We start from the raw sequence: 20971 nt of genomic DNA, 5'->3' as shown, positions 1-20971 counted from the left end.
CTAAGTGTATATTATCAACAGTATTTATTTCAGCATTTACTCCTGTCGTGTATTGTGTTATTCAATTGTAGAATATTAGCATTGGAAGGCACTTGGATATTATGGAGGTCAAAAGCCATGTCCTTATGCCATACCTAGAATACTGTTCTGCAGACCTAGTGCTATATTTGTGGTATAGAGAATATTCTGAGAGATCCAAGCAGAAGCATTTACTGTTTCATTGGGGACAGAGGACTGGGAGCTTGGTTTGCAGAGTAGGGATTTGAATAGGTGAGAGAGGAGCATATTAGGTAGGGGAATAGTAGGATACAGAGAAAGGTGTTTAGGGGGCCACTTTTGGTAGAAGGTTTACAAAAAGAAGTACGGTAATTAAAATGGAAGTATTGGTGGGATTACATTGTGGAGAGGATGAAATTACATTGTGGAGAGGATGAAATTTAGAATGGGGAATGGGTTTATAGAAAGATTTTTTCCCCAATGTGAAAGAGACATTTTCTAAGATGAGAGAGTAGTTTTGCAGGAAGAGAGGAAGAACTATCTGCAGGGGTAACTGCGAGAACGATCCTTTGGAGTTGGACTGTCAGGATTCATAGGGTATAGGTGAAGCTTCTCTTTAGATAAGCAGTAGACTCTTCTGGGCTTGAAAGACTGAGGCAAATATAGTTTCATTTTTGACTGTGGTTCATTACTCAAATGTACAATGAATATTACTGGTATATGTAATTTTGAATTAGTTACTTTTCTGATTCCTTTAAATAATAATTTTACATTTAGAATTTGTTGTACGTTTTTTTTGGATTTATACTAAAGATTGGCGATCACTTTTTTTTTTTTTTGAAGTGGATAATCTTTATGGCATTGATTTTTTAAAATAATCTTTTGTTTTCTAGCAGGTTCTTTCATCCTTGCAAGGATCTGACTAATGCTCTTTATTTTATTTTCAGTTTGGCTTTGGTTGAAAAAAGAATTTAGCCTGTATGTACTGCTTTAACTACTGGAAGAATGACAGATGACAAAGATGTGCTTCGAGATGTGTGGTTTGGACGAATTCCAACTTGCTTCACGCTATATCAGGATGAGATAACTGAAAGGGAAGCAGAACCATACTATGTAAGTACATTGATTGTGGCAAATGGGATATTTAACCTTGTCCATTTTTGTAAAAAAAAAAGCTCTAAGAACTTGGAGGCCATTATTATGTAACATTTTATATATAGCTAATTCATGCTTATTTTGGAAAAAAAATTAACATAGATAAGCATAAAGAAGGAAATATTCACCTCTAATGCTACCACTCAGAGGACAAAACCACTGTCAACATGTTGTCATGATGCTTTGTTTTCCTTACATGTATGTGGGTATGTTAATGGAATCAATCATCTATGGTGCCTTCTTGACTTTCTTTTTCTTATGCATATATTCATATATAATAAATGTATGATAATGCAATAATAAGATATGTGCTTTTTTAATAGGAAGAGATTTTGAAAATACTAGGTTCAGATTGTATTCTTTTGTAGTTAAGAGATTCCAAGCAACTGTTTAACAAAGTGTTTTAATAGCTTAATGAACATATAAACATGCACACATACACACGATATGTTCACTGAGCTATTGTATGTTATATGTGAGATAATATGTAATATATATGTAATATATATTATAAATTGCTGCACCTTGACTTGCAGGTGTGAGTTAATGGATTACGTATTTTACAAACACGTTTCAAATGTCTTCTGATTTTGGTGTGCTTTGTTTCCCTTTTCTAAGTGCATGTATAATCCCAGTTTATGCCTCTGTCAGAGATGACATCCTGCCTGGTTTACTGAATAGCCCGTAATAGGCAAAGATATTCTCAATTGTTGTTACTGTTTTTTCTTTTTGTGTCTCAGGTATGCATTCTAGTGTTTACCTGGAGATGATGTGGAAAAGTAGAATTGTATTTGTGATGAGGAAATGCTTCTTCTGTTTCACTTTAGTAAAGTCTGCCCCTTGCTTTCCCACTCATCTCTCTGAGAGGCAGCGCCGTTCCTTAGCCTGCCTTCGCTACGGGAAGTCAGATTACTGGAGGAAGCTACTTACTAAGGAGCCCATTTGCTCACTTTTTGGGTATAGGACTGTTGTTTTGTTTTTGTTTTTGTTTTCCTCTGTGCATCCTCAGCATCTGGCACTGGCTCTTCAAGTGGTACTGCTTAGTGCATGAATGTTTCCCCAGGCTCCTGTTGGGATTTTGTTTGAAGTCATCTTTTTGGGTTTTCTTACTAGAAATGATAGTTTTAGAGAAGTTCGGGAATCTTGTTACTGGTACTCAAGCTTATATACATGTGAATAATCTTTGGAAATATCAACCGTTTTCTGTCTAGAAAAACACCACAGTTAAAAACCAAGTATGGTCATAGTTTTATTTTTAGAAGAATTTCATTTGTTAGAGATATTTTTTCTGTTCTTGTTCTGTAACATAGGTTAGGATACCATTTTTTTTTCCCAAACGAGTTTTTGGTGTTTTAATTACAACTTTAACTTTCATTGGCTTTGTAATAGTATCTAAACCAAAGAGTGTATTTGGCCAAATTGACAACAACTGAAAAATAATTTAAGTCTGTTTATTTTTATTTATTTTTTTTGAGACAGAGTCTCGCCCTGTTGCCCGGGCTGGAGGGGGCAGTAGCGCCATCTTGACTTACTGCAACCTCCCACTCCTGGGTTCAAATGATTCTCGTGCCTCAGCTTCCCAAGTAGCTGGGATTACAGGCGTGCGCCATCACGTCCGGTTAATTTTTGTATTTGTAGTAGAGACAGGATTTTGCCATGTTGGCCAGGCTGGTCTCAAACTCGTGACCTTAAGTGATCTGCCCACCTTGGCCTCCCAAAATGCTGGGTTACAGGCATAAGCTACTCCACCAGGCCTGTTTACTTTTAAATCAAACTCTAGTGTTTGACATACTTCCTAAAGTTAAATAAATTTCACGTAAAGAATACAGTATTTTTTCTTTATAGACCTGTTTAAATGTGAAAAGACCATTGTGAGCACTAGATTGTAAGTTGTTTTCTAGTGTTTCTAATCAAATTGAAAATGGCAAGAGTGTTGAGGGTAACTGTAGGAGAAAGGATTGTCTTGTCTTGTAGGTAATTGCTTTTTTCTTGAATTCTTCCTAATTCTTCACCTAGAGAAACCTCTTATGCAGTCATGATTTGTGTTTTTGAAGACTGTTGGGTGACAGGCTTATAATAAATATAAAACAAAAAACTAGAATTTAAAACCATATGGCATAATCCAAATTTGGCTGTTTAAATACGTACGTGCATAAGTGTAAGTTAATACATACAAGGAAGACAATAAACAAAACATTAGCAATGACTAGTCTTAGAATTACAGATGAGGATTTTAGTGCCAATATAGCTGTAGTTCAGATATGTCCCTGGCTGTCAATTAAGCTTGAACATATTTTTAATACTAATATTACATATATTCCTGTCTTTTCTGCATTTTGATTTGTTGCCTCTGTGCATAATTTTTCCGCCTATATCCTGTACATACTATCACTGAGTGTAGTATGTTTTATTTTTCAGAGAATATTGGGAAGGAAATTTGTAGAAACTGGATAACTTTTCAGTTTGTATTCTTCCGGTTATGTTCATTTAAACTGTTGCTTTTTATTTAGATTATCCAGTATAAAAACACATATACTCATTTGCATTGCTATTTTGTGACTTGTGTCTGGAAGAAATCATGGTTAGACCCATGGTCATCAATGCCATGGACCCTTAACATTAGGCAGTGATCCTTTTATGTATCCTTAGTCAGGTGTCTACCCTTTTCCACTATGACTATGTCTCTGAGCCCTGACCTCTTCCTTCACTCTTAACAGGTGACCTCACTCCCTCTTTCATGAAGAAAATAGAAATGATGTAATAGGTGTGATAGGACCTCCCTTAACTTTCTGCCACCAAATCTGCAAAACCTATCTGCAGTCACACACATTTACTTCTCTTTCCCTCCTGTTATAATGGAAGAAGTATTCTTCCTTCTAGGCAAGGCCCAGCCCTCCATCTATCTTCTGCCTTCTCAGGAGGCTAGTGGTATCTGATCTTCTCCCATCTCCACCTCTGCCTTCTCTATTGATTTTACTTTCAACTTCTTATCTGCTGGCTCCTTCACTGTTTTTAATGTTGTCATAAATCCTTCCTATCCTGAAACAACAGCCTCTGTTGACCCCATCTCTTAACTTTGGCTTTTCCTCCATGGCTAGACTTCTTAACAAGATTGTTTATAGTCATCGTCTGCCTTCCACCTCCTACCAGTGAGTTTTCTGTAATCACATTTTCATACTATTCCAAGAAAACTGTTCTTGCCAAAGTCACTAATGGTATCTTTTTAGCCAAGCTCAGAGTCTGTTTTGTAATTTTCATTTGCGTTATCTCAGCAGTGTTTGATGTTGTTGGTTGTTTCTCCCATCTTGTGGCACTGTCCTGTTTAGCCCTGCAGTGCTCAGTATCCTTGGTTTTGCTTTTGCCTCTATGGTTTTTATGTGTGTGTGTATGTGTGTGGCCTTTTTTGCCACATCTTTCTCCTTTGTTTATTCCTTAATATTGGTATTTCTTAGGGCTCTGCTTTCTTTTTTTTTTTTCACTTCACTTTTTACCCCCTGGAGTTCTTGTCCATTTTTATGTCTTTGTCAAGCATTTATATCTTGACAGTTCCCAATATTTTTCTCCTGAGCTCCAAACCTATATATTTGTCTGCTGGAGATCCTCACTTAGATGTCTTACAGGAACTCAAACTATGTATGTTTGAAACTGGACTCATCAGCTTTCCCCCCAAGAAAATATGGTCATTTGCATTATTTTATTCCCTTCCTATTTCAGCAAGAAGAATTACTCTTACTTGAAATCTGAGACTCATCGTTTGGTGCTTCCTTCTCTCTTATCCCAGATATTTAGTTGGTACCTTACTCCAGCTGATTTTAGACCTCAGTGTCTCTCAGACTTATCTGATCCCTTTCATCCCGCACTGCTACAGCCTAGACCAGACTACTGTTTAAAAACTGATCAGGCCAGGTGCAGTGGCTCACGCCTGTAATCCCAGCACTTTGGGAGTCCAAGATGGGTGGATCACCTGAGGTCAGGAGTTTGAGACCAGCCTGGCCAACATGGTGAAACACCGTCTCTACTAAAAATACAAAAAATTAGCCAGGTGTGGTGGTGGGTACCTGTAATCCCAGCTATTCGGGAGACTGAGGCAGGAGAATCACTTGAACCTGGGAGGTGGATGTTGCAGTGAGCCGAGATCTTGCCTTTGTACTATAGCCTGGGTGAGAAGAGTGAAACTCCATCTCAAAAAAAAAAGATCAAATTGCATGGTAGTAACCAGTTTCCTGCTTTTAGTTTTCCCTTCTTTCCGTTTTCTAGTCTGCAATTGGAGTGATCTTTTCGAAACACATATCTGATCTTGTCATTTGCTTGCTTAAAACCTTTGTGGCTTTTCTTCATTTTTAGGATCTTTAATTTAGTTTACAAGGTTCTCTATAATCTGGCCCCTGGCTTCCTCAGCACTATTCTGGCTTAACTCTCTACCTTCCTATCATATTCAGCTTCTTAGACTTCACTCAAATGTGCCCATCTTTGTTTCTCTGTATTCATTCTATGACTTTTGTCTTGCAGTGTCCCCTGTTTGGAAAAGGCAGAGGTATCTCCCACACCTACACACACCCAGACTTCCACACCACCCCTGTTCATTTCACTCCTATTTGTCTTTTGACTCTTTGCCTTAAGATATACTTCGTGTCAGGGTATCCCCTGAAACTCTAGATCAGGTTAAATTCCTTTGCTACTTGCTCTTATAACATTCTTTACTTCCTCCTTGCATTAATCACATTTGTAATTTTGTATTTTGTATCTTTTTTGCTGTCTAACCTGTCTGCTGTATAAGGGGAGGGACTCCTCTGTCTCTCTCAATGCTATATCCTCATTGCCTAGTATGATGCTTTACACATTGGAGTGAAACAGAATTCTAGTATGTTTTACTTCTATTTTTGTCCTAGAAAGGTCTCTAATTTTAAAATTGAAAATTGTTGGACAGAATAGGACTTGGCATAAAGAAATAAAATTATGGGCAACTTTTTTGGAAACATAAGTATTCCATATAATTGCATAAAATATATATTCTTTTCAGCTGTGTAGATAAAAATGAATCACTTGTATCAGAGTCATGGAATACTTTATACTAGGGCTAAATGAGGAATAAGAGAATGACAGTTTCCATTGTAGCTGACAGTATTTCCAAATGGAGTTAATCTTATTCAAAGTAAAAGAACTAAGAGAACATTGAAAACATTTGTTAAGTGAAATAAACCAGACACAAAAGGACAAATATTATATGGTTCCACTTAAATAAGGTACCTAGAATAGTCAAATTCATAGAGATAGAAAGTAAAATGGTGGTTACCGGGAGCCGGGGAAGCAGGGAATGGGGAGTTACTGTTTAATAAGTAGAGTTTCCATTTAGGATGATGAAAAAGTTTTGGAGATGGATATTGAATGTACTTAGTATTACTAAACTGTACACTTAAAAGTGGTTTAAATGGTAAATTTTATACTAGGTATATTTTACCACATTGAAAACAAAGAACTCAAACCAATGAAATACACCTAAGAAAAACAATGAGTAGTATATATAGTCTGCAGGTAAAAGGCAGGAAGATGATGTCGTTTCATGTTGTTTTCATTTTTATTTGTTTAAATATTTCCTAAGTAAATTGTATCTATATGTACTATAGAATAGTCATTCTTAAATCTTAGAGTGATTTCTTAGTGTTAATATGGATATATTAGTTAAAGATTACTCCCACAGGCCAAACAGAACAGAAAAATGCAGCTACATTTCAATGTGGATTCTGCCTTAAAAATGAGTATTCTTTTAAAATTACAGTTGTTGACTCTGCCTCACTTAACCTTTGGCATCTCTGACTCATTCAGCAAATATTTATTGTGTGCCTCCTTTAAAGCGGGCACTATTTTGGGCAGTGGAAATGTAGCATTGAACAAAACAGACAAGAATTCCTGTCTTAATGGAGGTTATAATCTAATGTTCTTTTTTCCTTATTGTAAAGAAGATTTTATTTCATAAAAATCATTGTGAGTTCTTTAGCAACTTTGAGTGAAGCCAAGGCATGTAGTACAACACTCTCCAAAATCGGGAGCTGATATATCCATACCCATTAGCTGTGGTGTTTCTTCCCTCCTACTGTCTCCGTAAGTTAATATTATTTTCTACAGAATAGATTACTATGTAATGCCCAGTAATCACTTTTAAATTAAAGTTCAGGATTTACTAATAGAGACCCTATTAGACTAATAGATTATACTTACATATTTTTTGAAAACAGCTAATTTGCCATGCTGTTATGCTTTTTTTAAGAGACTTTAATGTCACATCTGTATTTGTCATTTCTGAAAGAATACAATGAATGTTTTCTCTGTCATTTATTTAAGAATAGCATGATATTGGCAAGTTATTTAAAAGTAAAACAGGGGCGATAATACTTCCTCTGGGGGGAAAAAACTGCTTTTTCTTACATTAAATAATAAGAATTCCTTTTTCTTTCTTCACTAATCACAGTTATCTCTTTATAAAAGAACACCTCATAGTCTATTGAATGCATAATACTATTCAACAGTTTTTTCATAGTATTTAGTACCTTGTATTCCGTGCTGGAGCATGCCAACTGTCTCCCTCCCATACCCCTGTGCTCTGTAGCCCCTGGGATCAATGTCATGTTCTCCTACCTAGATGGGACCTGTTATCTTGGACTTCCATGATTAAATAGAAATTCCTTCAACCAGAATATCTCTTTTTGTATATATTTGCCAGCTTAGTAGTTCCACTTGATTTATTGGTCAACAGATATCACCTTGAATAAAGAGCATGAAAGATCATGCAGTTATAAAAGCAGCCAAAAGAATAACAAAGCAGTTTTATCAGCAAAAGAAGTCAGACACTTAGGAAAGCAAGAAATGACTAGAGTGTCTCCTGCAAAGGAGGAAAACCATAAATTTTTGCCAACCTCCTTCTTTTATCTAATTGTCGGTTCTTTATATAAATCATAATTGATTTTCCAAAACACTCTTCCTGTTTTATTTTTGGGTACCTTTTGTGGGGAAAAAAACACTGACCAGGTTCTTCATACTGTTTTTGTTAAGGCTTTACCTAGCCCAGCATTCTCTCTCATCCTTCAAAACATGATGGACTGGTTGAGAAGATTTGATTGATAAGTCAAGGTATACTTTAAGACTCGAGTTGATTATCTTCTTAGAACAGTTTAATTGACTCAGATGAATCATTTTAATTTTTAAGTTAAATTTGATAGAACCAATAAGTATCTTAAATAGTATGACATCTAATTACATTTTTATTTAGTGTTATAGAAAGTTGTAGATAGATTTGTGTTGATGATTCTGGGCATTTATGTGGTAAGCTGTGCTTAAAGTAATGGCCCCGTAAGAAATATTAAAACATCTTAACCTTTAAGCTTTGATCTTCTATAAAAAGCAGTTGACTTTGTGTGGGATGTTCAAAGTAATGCAAAGAACACGGCTGTTTTTCCTTAAAATTCAAAAACCTTAGTATTTTTTAAAAATAATAACTAGTAAATAAATACGATTTTACAAATTTTCATTTCAGTTGCTTTTGCCAAGAGTAAGTTATTTGACGTTGGTAACTGACAAAGTGAAAAAGCACTTTCAGAAGGTTATGAGACAAGAAGACATTAGTGAGATATGGTTTGAATATGAAGGCACACCACTGAAATGGTGAGTGAATTTTTCTGCATTATTAAGCATTAAGTATATACTAGCTTTAAAAAGGTATAGTGTGCCCTGAAACAATTGTAAAAAAGTTCTACGAGGATAGACGTCATTAGTCTAGCTCATACAATACATGAAGTTTAGACTTATTAGAATACGTTATTGAAAATATTTCTGCCTTCTGTTTGGATGCATGGATGACTGGACAGCTTCATATATTTTTAGCAATAGATTTTTGTATGGTACAATAAGAATATATTTGGTTATGGGCTATTTTCAGACATATTTAAAACTTCCTTAGGAAAAGTCATCTCTTGACGCTATTCAGTTTTATTTCTGTCACCAAAATATTTATAATATCTTTATATACATGATTACCTTAAGTGGCATTGTTCACACTGATTGCCATATTTAGTTGACCACTATGTCAGAAGCACATCTTAACTAGGCTTAGTTTAGAGTATTTAAAATATATTGATTTCCTTTTTACGTGAAAAATAAATTTGATGTTTTACATTTTTAAGAAGAGTATTGAACTGATAAGAACAGATACTACACTAATCCCAGCACTTCGGAAGGCCGAGGCTGGCAGATTACCTGAGGCCGGGAGTCCGAGACCAGCCTGACCAACATGGAAAAACCCCATCTCTACTAAAAATACAAAATTAGCTGGGTGTGGTGGCGCATGCCTGTAATCCTGGCTATTCGGGAGACTGAGGCAGGAGAATTGCTTGAACCTGGGAGGTGGAGGTTGCGATGAGCTGAGATTGCGCCATTACACTCCAGCCTGGGCAACAAGAGTGAAACTCTGTTGCAAAAAAAGAAAAAAAAAGTATTGAAATCAAATCCTAAACCTGGGCTTATCTATGTACAAATGATGTTTTTTTGTACTTCCTCTGTTATTGGGAGTTTTGTTCATTGTGCTTCCAAAAATACTTAATGAAACTGGAAATTACAGAGCGAAGAATGTAAAAAAAAAATAGTTCAAGGTATGCTGGATGCTAATGTTGAAATGCTGCCATTTGGATACAGTTGAATGAAAAGATACAGGCTAAGACAGATTTAAATGAAACATGAAAAATACAAATTGGTTAAAAATGGACTTGCTCTCTGAATTGGGGAATATTAAAATGAGTTTTTGAAAGAGCTTTAGGACAAATGAAAGGAAGCTAGTTAGGTGTTTAATAAATGCAGCTGATGTGAATCAGAGGACTTTATTAGCAAGGAGAGAAATTTTGGAACTCACCTTGTGCTGATGAGATCCCAAGAATGAGTAAATTTTTCATAATGGCTTACAAACATGCAAGCTTGTATTTTGGGTCCCGTCTCTAATCCTTTGAGGTGGTTCTGGGAAGTTATGACACAGTTGTCTTGTTACAGCATTCTTTCTTTAAGTCAAAACAATACTGAGCTTCATGATCATGTATCAGTCTCCTCTGACTCTTCTTGAGTAGTTCTAGATGTCACGCAGCATAGATAAGGCGGCAATGTTTTCCATTTTTTATTTCTCAGGAGAATTGGAGGTTTTGGAAGGGGAAGGTGGCTTAAAGGAAGTGTAAATGGAGTAACGATTATTAAATAGAAGAGTAGAATGACAGGATGGGGGGGAAAGAGTGTGGGAGAGTAGCAATGGGGTGTATATATGCACTTGACATTTCTATCTATAGTTATTTACATTGTATTGCATTATATGTATTACAGATTATCTCGAGATTTTGTGTGACTAGCGGGGCTTTTCAGTTTTATTGTAAAGCAGGATTTCTCAATAGGGTCACTATTGACATTTTGAATTTGATAATTCTTTGTTGTGGTGGGCTACCCTGTACGTTATAGGATATTTAACAGCAGCTCTGGCCTCTTCCTACAAGTGCCAGTAGCACTTCCTCCAGTTTTGATTATCCAAAATGTTGCCAGATGTCCCTGAATGGAGGCAGAACCACCCCCAGTTGAGGAACTCTGGAAAATTTGGGAAACCTCAATTTAGCTTGTAAAGTAAGTGATTGCTAAGTCATCATCTTTCAGTTGCTGTTTTATTCTGTCCCTTGTGGTGATTATTCTTGTATTCTATATGGCTTATATTTTATAGGTTTATGGGTAAATAGTGTTTGGACCCATTTCTCCTTGTCACTGCAGAACAATGATTTTGGCTTAAACATTATTATACCATGTTCTTTCTTTGTCAGTATTTATCCCTTTGGAAAGTCTTTTATTAAAGAGTGGAGTTCTTTTCCCTTTTGGAGAGCTTATGTGAAAGCAATTATATTCAAATATCTTCATGGTAGTTTTGGGGGTGTTAACTTTTTATGTGTTATATCAGTTCCACAGTTATGTCATGCTGTAAGCTCATTATAGCTAATGACTTTTGATACATCTTTTCCTTTAGTGTTTTTAAGTACTCCATATATATGAGGCGTGAATAACTTCCAGAGGCATAAATGTAATCCAGGACCTCTGGGCTTAGTCTTGATCTTCTCTCTCTTTGCTTCCAGTAATATCAGTTTTCTCTTATGTTAAAAAATGTCTCTTCCTGGAAATGGGCTATCAGTATAAGAATATCTGGCATTTAAATAGTGGGTTTTGCAAAATAGGATGGTTTTGTGAATTTCCATCAGTGTAGGAAAGCAGCTACCACTGAAGTGTTGGAAGACTTGGACTTTTGAGACCACACAAGCGTCTTAAGGATAGAGAAGCATTTATTTGAGTTGGATAATAATGTCTTTCCTATATTTATTCTATGGAGTTTTAAATAAGTTCAGGTAGGAAAGGAAATTAGTCGCCAGTTAAGACAACTCATAAATGAGGGAAGAAAGAACAGAAATTGATGTTTCTTCTCTTCTTTATAACCTTGTCACTGATTCTGTCCCCTAATTCAAATAAGTCTGTCTTTTTCATACAAGGTGACAATTCTCAATGGCAAGAAAAAAAACTAGAGTCCTTGATAATCATGACTTCCATCATACTCAGATGTTAAAAATATGACTTTATCTTCCTTTTGGTAGGACATAGATGAAGAGTATGGGGGCTTTGTTTTTTAAACAAATGCTTGGTTTTAAAGAGTCTTTTAAGAAATAATACATATAATAAAATTAGTTATAGATAATAGCAGAATGGAGTATTCTTAAAACAAATTATTTTTCCTTTACTGTTAATTCTTTCTTACTATTCTTTGTTCATCTACTTGGCTAACAGACTCTTTGAGAAGGGAAAAATAATCCCAAGCATATAATTAATGTGGAATAAAATTCATCTTTTCTTTTTTTTTTTTTTTGAGACGGAGTTTTGCTCTTGTCGCCCAGGCTGTAGTGCAGTGTCATGATCTCAGCTCACTGCAGCCTCCGCCTCCCGGGTTCAAGTGATTATCCTGCTTCAACCTCCTGAGTAGCTGGAATTACAGGCTCCTGCCACCACACCCAGCTAATTTTTGTATTTTTAGTAGAGACAGGGTTTCACCATATTGGCCAGGCTGGTGTTGAACTCCTGAGCTTACGTGCTCCACCTGCCTGGGCCTCCCAGAGTGCTGGGATTACGCCGCGCCCGGCCAATTCATCTTTTTTAGAGTATGGTTTGAAGAGATTTTAAACAATTGTGTACCGTTGTATAGCTACTAACAAAATCAAGATGATAAGATATTTAATTTCACAAAATTCCCTTTACAGTTACCTCTTCCTTCCCCCAACTCACAGCAATTACTGATCTAATTTCCCATCTTAGTGGTTTTACCTTTTTCAGAATGCCGTATAAATGGAATCATGTAGTATGTAGCCTTTTGTGTCTGAATTTTACCTCGAGTAATGCTTTTGAGACTCATCCTTTTTGCATGTATTAGTGGTTTTTTCCTTTTTATTGCTGAATAGTATCCCACTGTATAGTTGTACCACAAATTGTTTATTCATTAACTGATGGACATTGGGTAGTTTCCATTCTGGCACTATTTTGAGAAAAGCTGCTGAAAACACCTAGAGGTCTTTCTCTGCCAAACCACATATATTGTAAAAGAGGAAAATTTAATTTTGTTTTCCGAATGTTCCTTTATTTTTTATTTTTATAATTTAAAAAATTTTTGCTATGGAGTGCTTCACAAATTTGGGTGTCATCCTTGTGCAGGGGCCATGCTAATCTCTGTATTGTTCTAATTTTAGTATATGTGCTGCCAAAGCGAGCATGAATGTTCATTTTTAGTATGTGGAAAATGTGATTGATTTTTGTGTTCTGCAACCTTGCTGGACTCACACACTAGGTCTAGGAGTTTTTTTGGTAGATCCTTTGGGGTTTTCTATGTAAACAGTCTTGACATCAGCAAATAGAAATTAATTTTTCTAATCTGTAGGCCTTTTATTTCTTCTTCTTCTTCCCCTTCCTCCTCCTCCTCTTCTTTTTCTTCTTCTTCCTCTTCCTCTTCCTCTTCCTCTTCTTCTTCTTCTTCTTCTTTCTTCTTTCTTCTTCTTCTTCTTTCTTCTTTCTTCTTCTTCTTTCTTCTTCTTTTTCCTTGGATAAGAGTGGTGAGAATGGACATCTTGTGGGTTCTTAGTTTTATGGGGAATATATTAGTCGTTCACAATTGTCATGAATAGATGTTGGATTTTTGTCAGATGCCTTTTCTGTGCTAATTATATGATTGTATCACTTTTCTTCCTTAGCTTGTTGCTATAATAGATGACATTTGTGGATTTTTGATGTTGGACCAACCTTGTATACCTTTAATAAGTCCCATTGGTCACGGAATGTAATTAGTTTTATACATTGTTGGATTCAGTTTGCCAAATAATATTTTGTTGAGGATTTTTGTGTCTTATGTTCATGAGAGGGATTGTATTTTTCTATTTTTTCGATTGTCTGATTTAGTATTAGGGTCATACTGGCTTTATAAACTGAGTTGGGAAGTGTTCTGTTCTGATGTATTTTCTGGAAAAGATAGTGTAAAAATGCTGTTAATTCTTTAAGTGTTTGATAGAAATCTCCAGTGAAACCACTTGGGTCTGGAGGTTTCTTCCTGGGGAGCATTTTAATTACCAATTCAATTTCTTTGATATATATATAGATTTACTCAGCTTGCCTATTTCCTCTTCACTGAGTATTGGTAGTTTATGGGTTTTGGGGAGTTGGTTCGTTTTTTTCTAAGTTGTTGAATTTATAAACATAGAGTTGTTTATCGTATTTCCTTATCAGTGAATGACTGTAGGATCTGTAGTGTTGTCTTCATTTTTTTCAGCTTTGTTAGAGGTTTACCAATTTTATTTATTTTTTTTGAAGAGCCAGTGTTGTGTTTATGGATTCTTCTCTACTTTTAAAAATTTCCGATTTTGTTGGTTTATGTTTTTTGTTTTTAATAACTTTATTCCTTCTGCTTGCTTTGGTTTTGTTATTTTTTTCTAGTTTCTTGAAAAGGAACTTAGGTTATTTTTTTGAGTTCTTACCTTAATTTTTTTTTAAATTGTAGTAAAATGCATGTAACAATATTTACCATCTTAACCATGGTAGTATTAATTACACTCACAATGCTGTACAAGCATTTAGTGTTACAGATGTCTATTTCGGCCATGCTTTAGTGTAGTTCATAAATTTTGATATGTTCTGTTTTTGTTTTCATTCAGGTCTATGTATATTTAAAATTTTCTTTTGAGGCTTTCTTTTGGAACCTTAGTTTTTTTTTTTAGAAATGTGTTTAATTTCCACATTTAGTGGTTTTTCTGTTACCTTAATTAATTTCTAGTTTGAGTCTATTGTAGTAAAAAAAGAGCTCACCGTAATTTTGGATCTTTTAAATTTGTTGATGTTCATCTCCACTCTTGATTCCCTTATCATCCAGCCTCTGGATTCTGATTCTGTCTTCTAAGTATGCCTTAAACTCCCTGCTTTGTTTTTTGGGATTCAGACGCATCTGATTTCTCATATGGATTATTTTAGTAACCTCTTAATTTGTCTTCCTGCTTTTAATACTATTACTTTTAGTTTATCTTCCCCAGTGCCATAATTTTCTTTCTGAAATGCAGATCTAATGTTGTTATTCTCCTCAAGAACCCTTTTCTGACGACTTATCATCTACAGTGTAAAGCCAAACACTAAAGCATGATGTGTGTGTAAGGTTGTCCATGATCCCACTTCTTTCCAGGTGTACTAAGCTACTTGTTTTAATGAATATTGGATAATGTTTTGGGCTTCTGTTCCTTTGCTCATCTTCTTTGATAAATCTCTTTCTAGCATCGTTTGTTTTGGTTGTAATTAATTATTCATTCATATATTCCCTCCTTTAGCTCATACTTCTAGCTTAACTATGACCTTTTTTTATGGTTCTTTTTAGCCCAAAGTGATCATTTCTACCTTTGTGCCATCTCTACACTATATGTGTACTTTCTATATTCTTGTCATGTTATAACTGTATATTGTAACATAATGGTTATTAAGGATGCTGACTCTGGAGTCAGAAACCAGATTTCAAATCCCAGTTTCATCACTTACTAGTGGTATAACCTTGGGCAAGTTATTTGACCTTTTTTTTTTTTTTTTTTAAGATGGAGTCTCGCTCTTTTGCCCAGACTGGAGTGCAGTGGCGCAATCTCGGCTCACTGCAACCTCCGCCTCCCGGGTTCAAGCAATTCTCCGGCCTCAGCCTCCTGAGTAGTGGGGATTACAGGCTCCCGCCCACCACACCAAGCTAATTTTTGTGTTTTTAGTAGAGATGGGGTTTCACCATGTTGGTCAGGCTGGTCTCAAACCCCTGACCTCGTGATCCACCCACCTCGGCCTCCCAAAGTGCTGGGATTACAGGCGTGAGCCACCGTGCCTGGCCCTATTTGACCTTTTTGTATCTCAGTTTTCTTATCTGTAAAACAGCAATAATAATGGTACCTTGTACTTCTGTAAGTTTGAAGAATTAAGTGAATTAATATGGGTTAAGTATCCCTTATCCAAAATGGTTGGGACCAGAGTGTTTCAGATTTCAGATTTTTTCAGATTTTGGAATGTTCGTATTATATACTTACAGTATTCCAAATCTGAAAATTGGAAATACAATATGCTTCAATAAGCAGTTTCTTTGAGCATCATGTCAGTGTTAGAAAAGGTTCAGATTTTGGATCATCTTTCTTTGTGCTTTAACCAGTAGCACATAGGAGGGGATAAGCAAATGTTTGCTCAGTGAATGAATGAATGAATTTAAATTTGCCCCTTGCTTTTATTTAGAAAACCGAGACTCAAATAAGTAAAATAACTTGCTCAAATAGGTAAGTTAGGACCCAGATTTTGAGAGTATCAGTTCAGGGCTCTTTTCACCACACCTGCTAACATTTTGTTTAAAAACTTTTCTCCCATCTTGTCTGTTCTCTCTAATTGCTTATGTCAGTTTGTCCGAATTAGAATTTTAAAAATTTAAGAACAGTGGTGTACTTATAATGAATACTCCATACATTTGTTGTTGTTGATTTGTAGATAGCTTACAAGGAGGTTTTGTCTGATTAGAGCTTTATCTTTGTATCTTTAGCTTTTAAAAATTACATGGGAAATGGAAAGTGCCGGCCTAAGTCAAAATAGAGTCTCTTTCTTCAGACAGATGTTAGTCAGCAGAGGGTGCTCTAACATTGCATTTTGAGGGGTGAAGTTTCTTATTACCACAACTGGTGTTCACATTTTATATTTGTTACTTTTATATTACAATTAATTTAAAAGAACAGTTCTTGGTCTTTCTGAAGAATACTTTGTAAGTAAACCCTAATTTTGGTTTAGATCTTAGACCTTCAAGCACAAAATTGAGAAAAAGCTTCTCATTTTGTCAACTATAAAATAAATAACTTTAGTGGGAAGTTTTACTCTGTGCAAATTGACTTACTTTCAGCACAGGTGGTGAAAGGAAGAAGTTGAAATTACTTTTTGAATTGTAAAAAAATATATACTCGGGCTGCATAATTTTGGTCAATGATGGACCGCATTTAGGATCGTGGTCCCAGAAGATGATAATTCTGTATTTTTACAGTATCCTTTCTATGTTTAGATGCGTACGTACTTACTGTGTTACAGTTGTCTAGAGTATTCAGTGTAGTAACGTGTTGTACAGGTTTATAGCCTAGGAACATTAGGCTACACCACATAGCCTAGGTATGCAGTAGGCTATGGCATCTAGGTTTGTGTAAGTACACTGTGATGTTTGAACAGTGAACGAAATTGCCTAACAATGCATTTCTCAGAACATATCCATGTTGTTAAATGTCCCATGGCTGTATTGACGTTGATCTTAAACACAGACGTGATAAAATGACTCAGAATTTAATGCTCTTTGTGATTTCAAAAGTAAATTTTAGCAAAATGCTTTAGTGAAAACGTGTGTATAATTTTTTAAAAAACATTTAACATTTTAATCATAAATGCTAACAGATTCTTCTGTCTTATTTCCAGTCTTTTTAAGGCTGTGAATTTCTGGAACTTAACCCGTTTATGCAGGAGGTTACAATTTTTTATGTGTGAGAAATCAGACCTTGTCAATGACCTTGAACAGTTTACATAACTCCCACAGGCTTAGTGTTCCAATAATGGAACACTAGGCATAAAGGGGTTAACAATATTCTGTAAACTAGATTTTTGAAATGTGACTTACATAGCATTTTATATATATGGTATCCCTTCATTATTTTTGAACTTTTTCATATATAAGAATAAACTTAAAAAGCTGTGAAACACATTGCTACTCTATAGTTGTTTATGTTTGTCCCATATATAGAGTAAGTCAGTATTCACAGCAATCATCAAATTACTTTGGTTTGCATTTGTAGTTACATGCTTACAGTTACAATGAAATGTAATTCTGTTTCCAGTGAATCAGAATGCAGCAACTTTCCGAATAGGAGGCATTTATTTTCGTGACATGAACTTGGGCAGTACTTCTCCAGTACAGGGAAAATTCTTTTAGTGCTAATTTTAGAATACTTGTATTAGTTTGCTATCTGAGTACAGATATTTAGACTAGAATCATGTTCCTTCTGAGAATATCCATTATTGCTACACCATGTGCCAGTGTGCACACGTGCACACATACACACACATATAAATGGAGTAATGAATAAAAAAAGAAAAAGCAAAGAAATATTAAAATATATTCATTTTGAGAATTGAATATGGAAGACAAGAGCAATGTAAAGAAGAAAACAAATAAAGTGTAAAAATAGACCTAATACTGTTCTCATGCAGTCATTTTCTGTAGGGCAATACATTGAGCCTTTAGCTAGTTGGATCCTCTTATTTACACAGAAAATACAGTTCTGGATAAGAGTTGGTGTTCTGTATCCATGGGTTCTGCATCCATGGATTCAGCCAACCATGGATTGAAAATATTTGGGGGAAAAAGCAATAACTAAAATACAACAATAAGAATGAAACCACAAAAAGCCCAATATGGTTTAACAACTATTTACATAGCACTTACATTGTAACAGGTATTATAAGTAATCTAGCAATAATTTAAAGTATGCAGGAGAATGTATGTAGGTTATATGCAAATACTGTGCCATTTAATATAAGGGATTTAAGCATCTGCAAATTTTGCTATCCAGCTGGGTCCAGGAACCAATCCTCCACACATACCAAGGGCGGACTATATTCCAGGTTCAAATCCTTATTACTTCCTTTTCTATTAAGTTTAAGTTAGATGGCAGAAGTAGCAACATAATAGCCAATAGTTACATTATGATTTACTTATGGTGTATGTGGTTTCTGTGTTGTGGGTTAGAAACCTCCTCACAAAACTGTATGTAATATCTGTTTAGAAGAGTTGTACAAATTAGTACTTTTGAAATCCTTAATGTAAATAAGATTAAAGTGTAAGAGAAACTCAATACCTTTAATTTTTGCCAGTTCTGTTTTCTTTTATAGATTTTCTTGAATATCAATAGATTCATCAGAAATAAGCAATCTGGGAACCAGTGAATTCAGATAGCATATTTGTTTGGAATCAATATCTTTATATGAAAATAATTATAACATAAAAATTTGTATTGAACCACATGATAATTATAGAATTTGACAATAGAAATAAGTAAATGGTTATTTTACTCCTAAGTTTTTCTGGTTCATTTTTATTTTAAAAAAAATCATTACAGGATGATTATTCATTTTTATAATATTTAGAATGTTTTTATGTTAGTACTTTATTTTTTTTTTTAATGGAGATGGAGTCTCCCTCTGTCGCCCAGGCTGGAGTGCAGTGGCAGTATCTTGGCTCACTCCCAACCTCCACCTCCCGAGTTCAAGCAGTTCTCCCACTTCAGCCTCCCAAGTAGCTGAGACTACAGGTGCATGCCACCACACCCAGCTAATTTAAATTTAAACATAATTTAGAGGAAGTCTATGTTTACATTTATCTCTTAATTCTTAATATACCAAGACAAAGGAGTCGTCATCATTTACCATCTGGGACCAGTGAAATAAAAAGTTTTAAGATTTCGACAGGGTAGGGCCAGGCACAGTGGCTGGTGATTGCGTAATCCCAGCACTTTCAGAGGCCGAGGCAGGTGGATCATGAGGTCAGGAGTTCAAGACTAGCCTGGCCAACAGAAACCCCATCTGTACTAAAAATACAGAAATTAGCCGGGTGTGGTGGTGCATGCTTGTAATCCCAGCTACTTGGGAGAATCGCTTGAACCCGGGAGGTGGAGGTTGCAGTGAGCCAAGATAACACCAATGCATTCCATCCTGGGCAACAGAGTGAGAAGAAGTGAGACTCTCTCTCAAAAAAAAAAAAAAGATTTTGACAGGGTCTCACGCTGTTGAGTACAGATCATGCCTGGCTCATTTTTTTTTTTGTATTTTTTGTGGAGACAGGGTTTTGCCATGTTGCTCAGGCTAGTGTCGAACTCCTGGGCTCAAGCAATCCACCTGCCTCAGCTTCCCAAAGTTCTGGGATTACAGGCATGAGCCACCATGCCCAGCCTCAATGAATTAAAAAAAAAAAAAATATATATATATATAATATATATTTTTATTATATGTAATATATATTTGTTATATATAATATATAAAAATATTTTTGTTATATATAATATATTTTTTATATATAATATATAAATATTTTTATTATATATAATATATAATATATGTATTTAAGTCAGTTTCCAAATAATTTAGAGAAGCTAGAATAAAGGAATAGTGTATAACAACTTTATTAGAAATTTTAATACAGGCCGGGCGCGGTGGCTCAAGCCTGTAATCCCAGCACTTTGGGAGGCCGAGATGGGCGGATCACGAGGTCAGGAGATCGAGACCATCCTGGCTAACACGGTGAAACCCCGTCTCTACTAAGAAATACAAAAAATAGCCGGGCGAGGTGGCGGGCGCCTGTAGTCCCAGCTACTCGGGAGGCTGAGGCCGGAGAATGGCGTGAACCCGGGAGGCGGAGCTTGCAGTGAGCTGAGATCCGGCCACTGCACTCTAGCCTGGGCTACAGAGCGAGACTCCGTCTCAAAAAAAAAAAAAAAAAAAAAGAAATTTTAATACAGGTTTAAATACACAGATTTACATTTTCATTTCATATTTTTCTAGTTTTAAAGGTATCTAAAATGGTCAGCATCCCCTGAATGCAACTAATTGCTCATTAATTTTTATATGTACAAATATACCTCTGAGAGGTTCTGGCTTATTACTTCTGGCCCTTCTTGCTTCTAATAGTGTTAATAATACTTGAAGAAATCTATAAACCCTTTGCCAGCTCATGATTTCATTACAAAATATTTTATTTTTTATGTGAATCAACACCAATTAGACTGAGCAGTCCAGTACTTTTTTTCATTTCTATGTGATCTAATTCCTTCAGTCTTCTTTGTATATAAATAGACCTTTTGCATTTGCCCACTATCAAATAAATTTGAGTTTATAAGTAACATAAAAGACGAAATAATATTGTCACACGTTCTTTTAGTAAAATGGAATGGTCCAGGTTTTTGTCATAAAATATCATGTAATGAAGTTTTTTCTGTTGATGACTAAGCTGTTAAGATTATCATACGTTCCGTTTTGTCCTTAGAAATATATTGTTCTTCTATTAGTTCTTGAGCTATGTAAAATTTGATATTGTCTAAAGACTCAGAGTTTGAGATTTCACTTAAGTGATCAATTTCACTATTGTCATTAAAGTCTAGAGTATTGCTGTTTCTCTTTCCTTTTTGTCCTGATTTGGCTAATAATTGTGAAA

At 35.3% G+C, this 20971-nt stretch overlaps 1 protein-coding gene, 1 long non-coding RNA gene and 1 other non-coding gene across 7 annotated transcripts in view; 1 reads left to right on the top strand and 2 right to left on the bottom strand.

Annotated features, from left to right (window-relative positions):
* The window catches only part of ATG5 (autophagy related 5), a 135727-nt gene that overhangs the window by 8630 nt on the left and 106126 nt on the right, over positions 1-20971 (top strand). For 3 of the 4 annotated variants that reach the window (XM_003897966.4, XM_017958170.3, XM_009205764.2), the window contains exons 2-3: positions 945-1110; positions 8681-8808. In XM_003897966.4, coding sequence (XP_003898015.1) covers positions 1003-1110; positions 8681-8808 — 236 coding nt within the window. In that variant the 5' untranslated portion in view covers positions 945-1002. The remainder of the gene's footprint in view (positions 1-944; positions 1111-8680; positions 8809-20971) is intronic. The other variant, XM_009205765.3, reaches the window with a different exon arrangement.
* LOC116275340 lies at positions 2183-10120 on the bottom strand. 2 transcript variants are annotated; one of them, XR_004184374.1, is made up of 3 exons: positions 10049-10120; positions 7786-7910; positions 2183-2261 (listed from the first exon to the last, which is right to left on the bottom strand). It is a non-coding gene; the product is annotated as an uncharacterized LOC116275340 (long non-coding RNA). The 2 variants fall into 2 exon arrangements; XR_004184375.1 differs by lacking the exon at positions 2183-2261 and adding an exon at positions 7364-7449.
* Positions 12854-12965, bottom strand: LOC116275492. The gene has a single exon (XR_004184625.1). It is a non-coding gene; the product is annotated as a U6 spliceosomal RNA (small nuclear RNA).

This window comes from Papio anubis, chromosome 6 (assembly GCF_008728515.1).
Source record: "Papio anubis isolate 15944 chromosome 6, Panubis1.0, whole genome shotgun sequence".
Classification (NCBI taxonomy): Eukaryota; Metazoa; Chordata; class Mammalia; order Primates; family Cercopithecidae; genus Papio; species Papio anubis.
The sequence above is the reverse complement of the archived record's forward strand: the minus strand, read 5'-3'. Positions and strand labels throughout refer to the sequence as shown.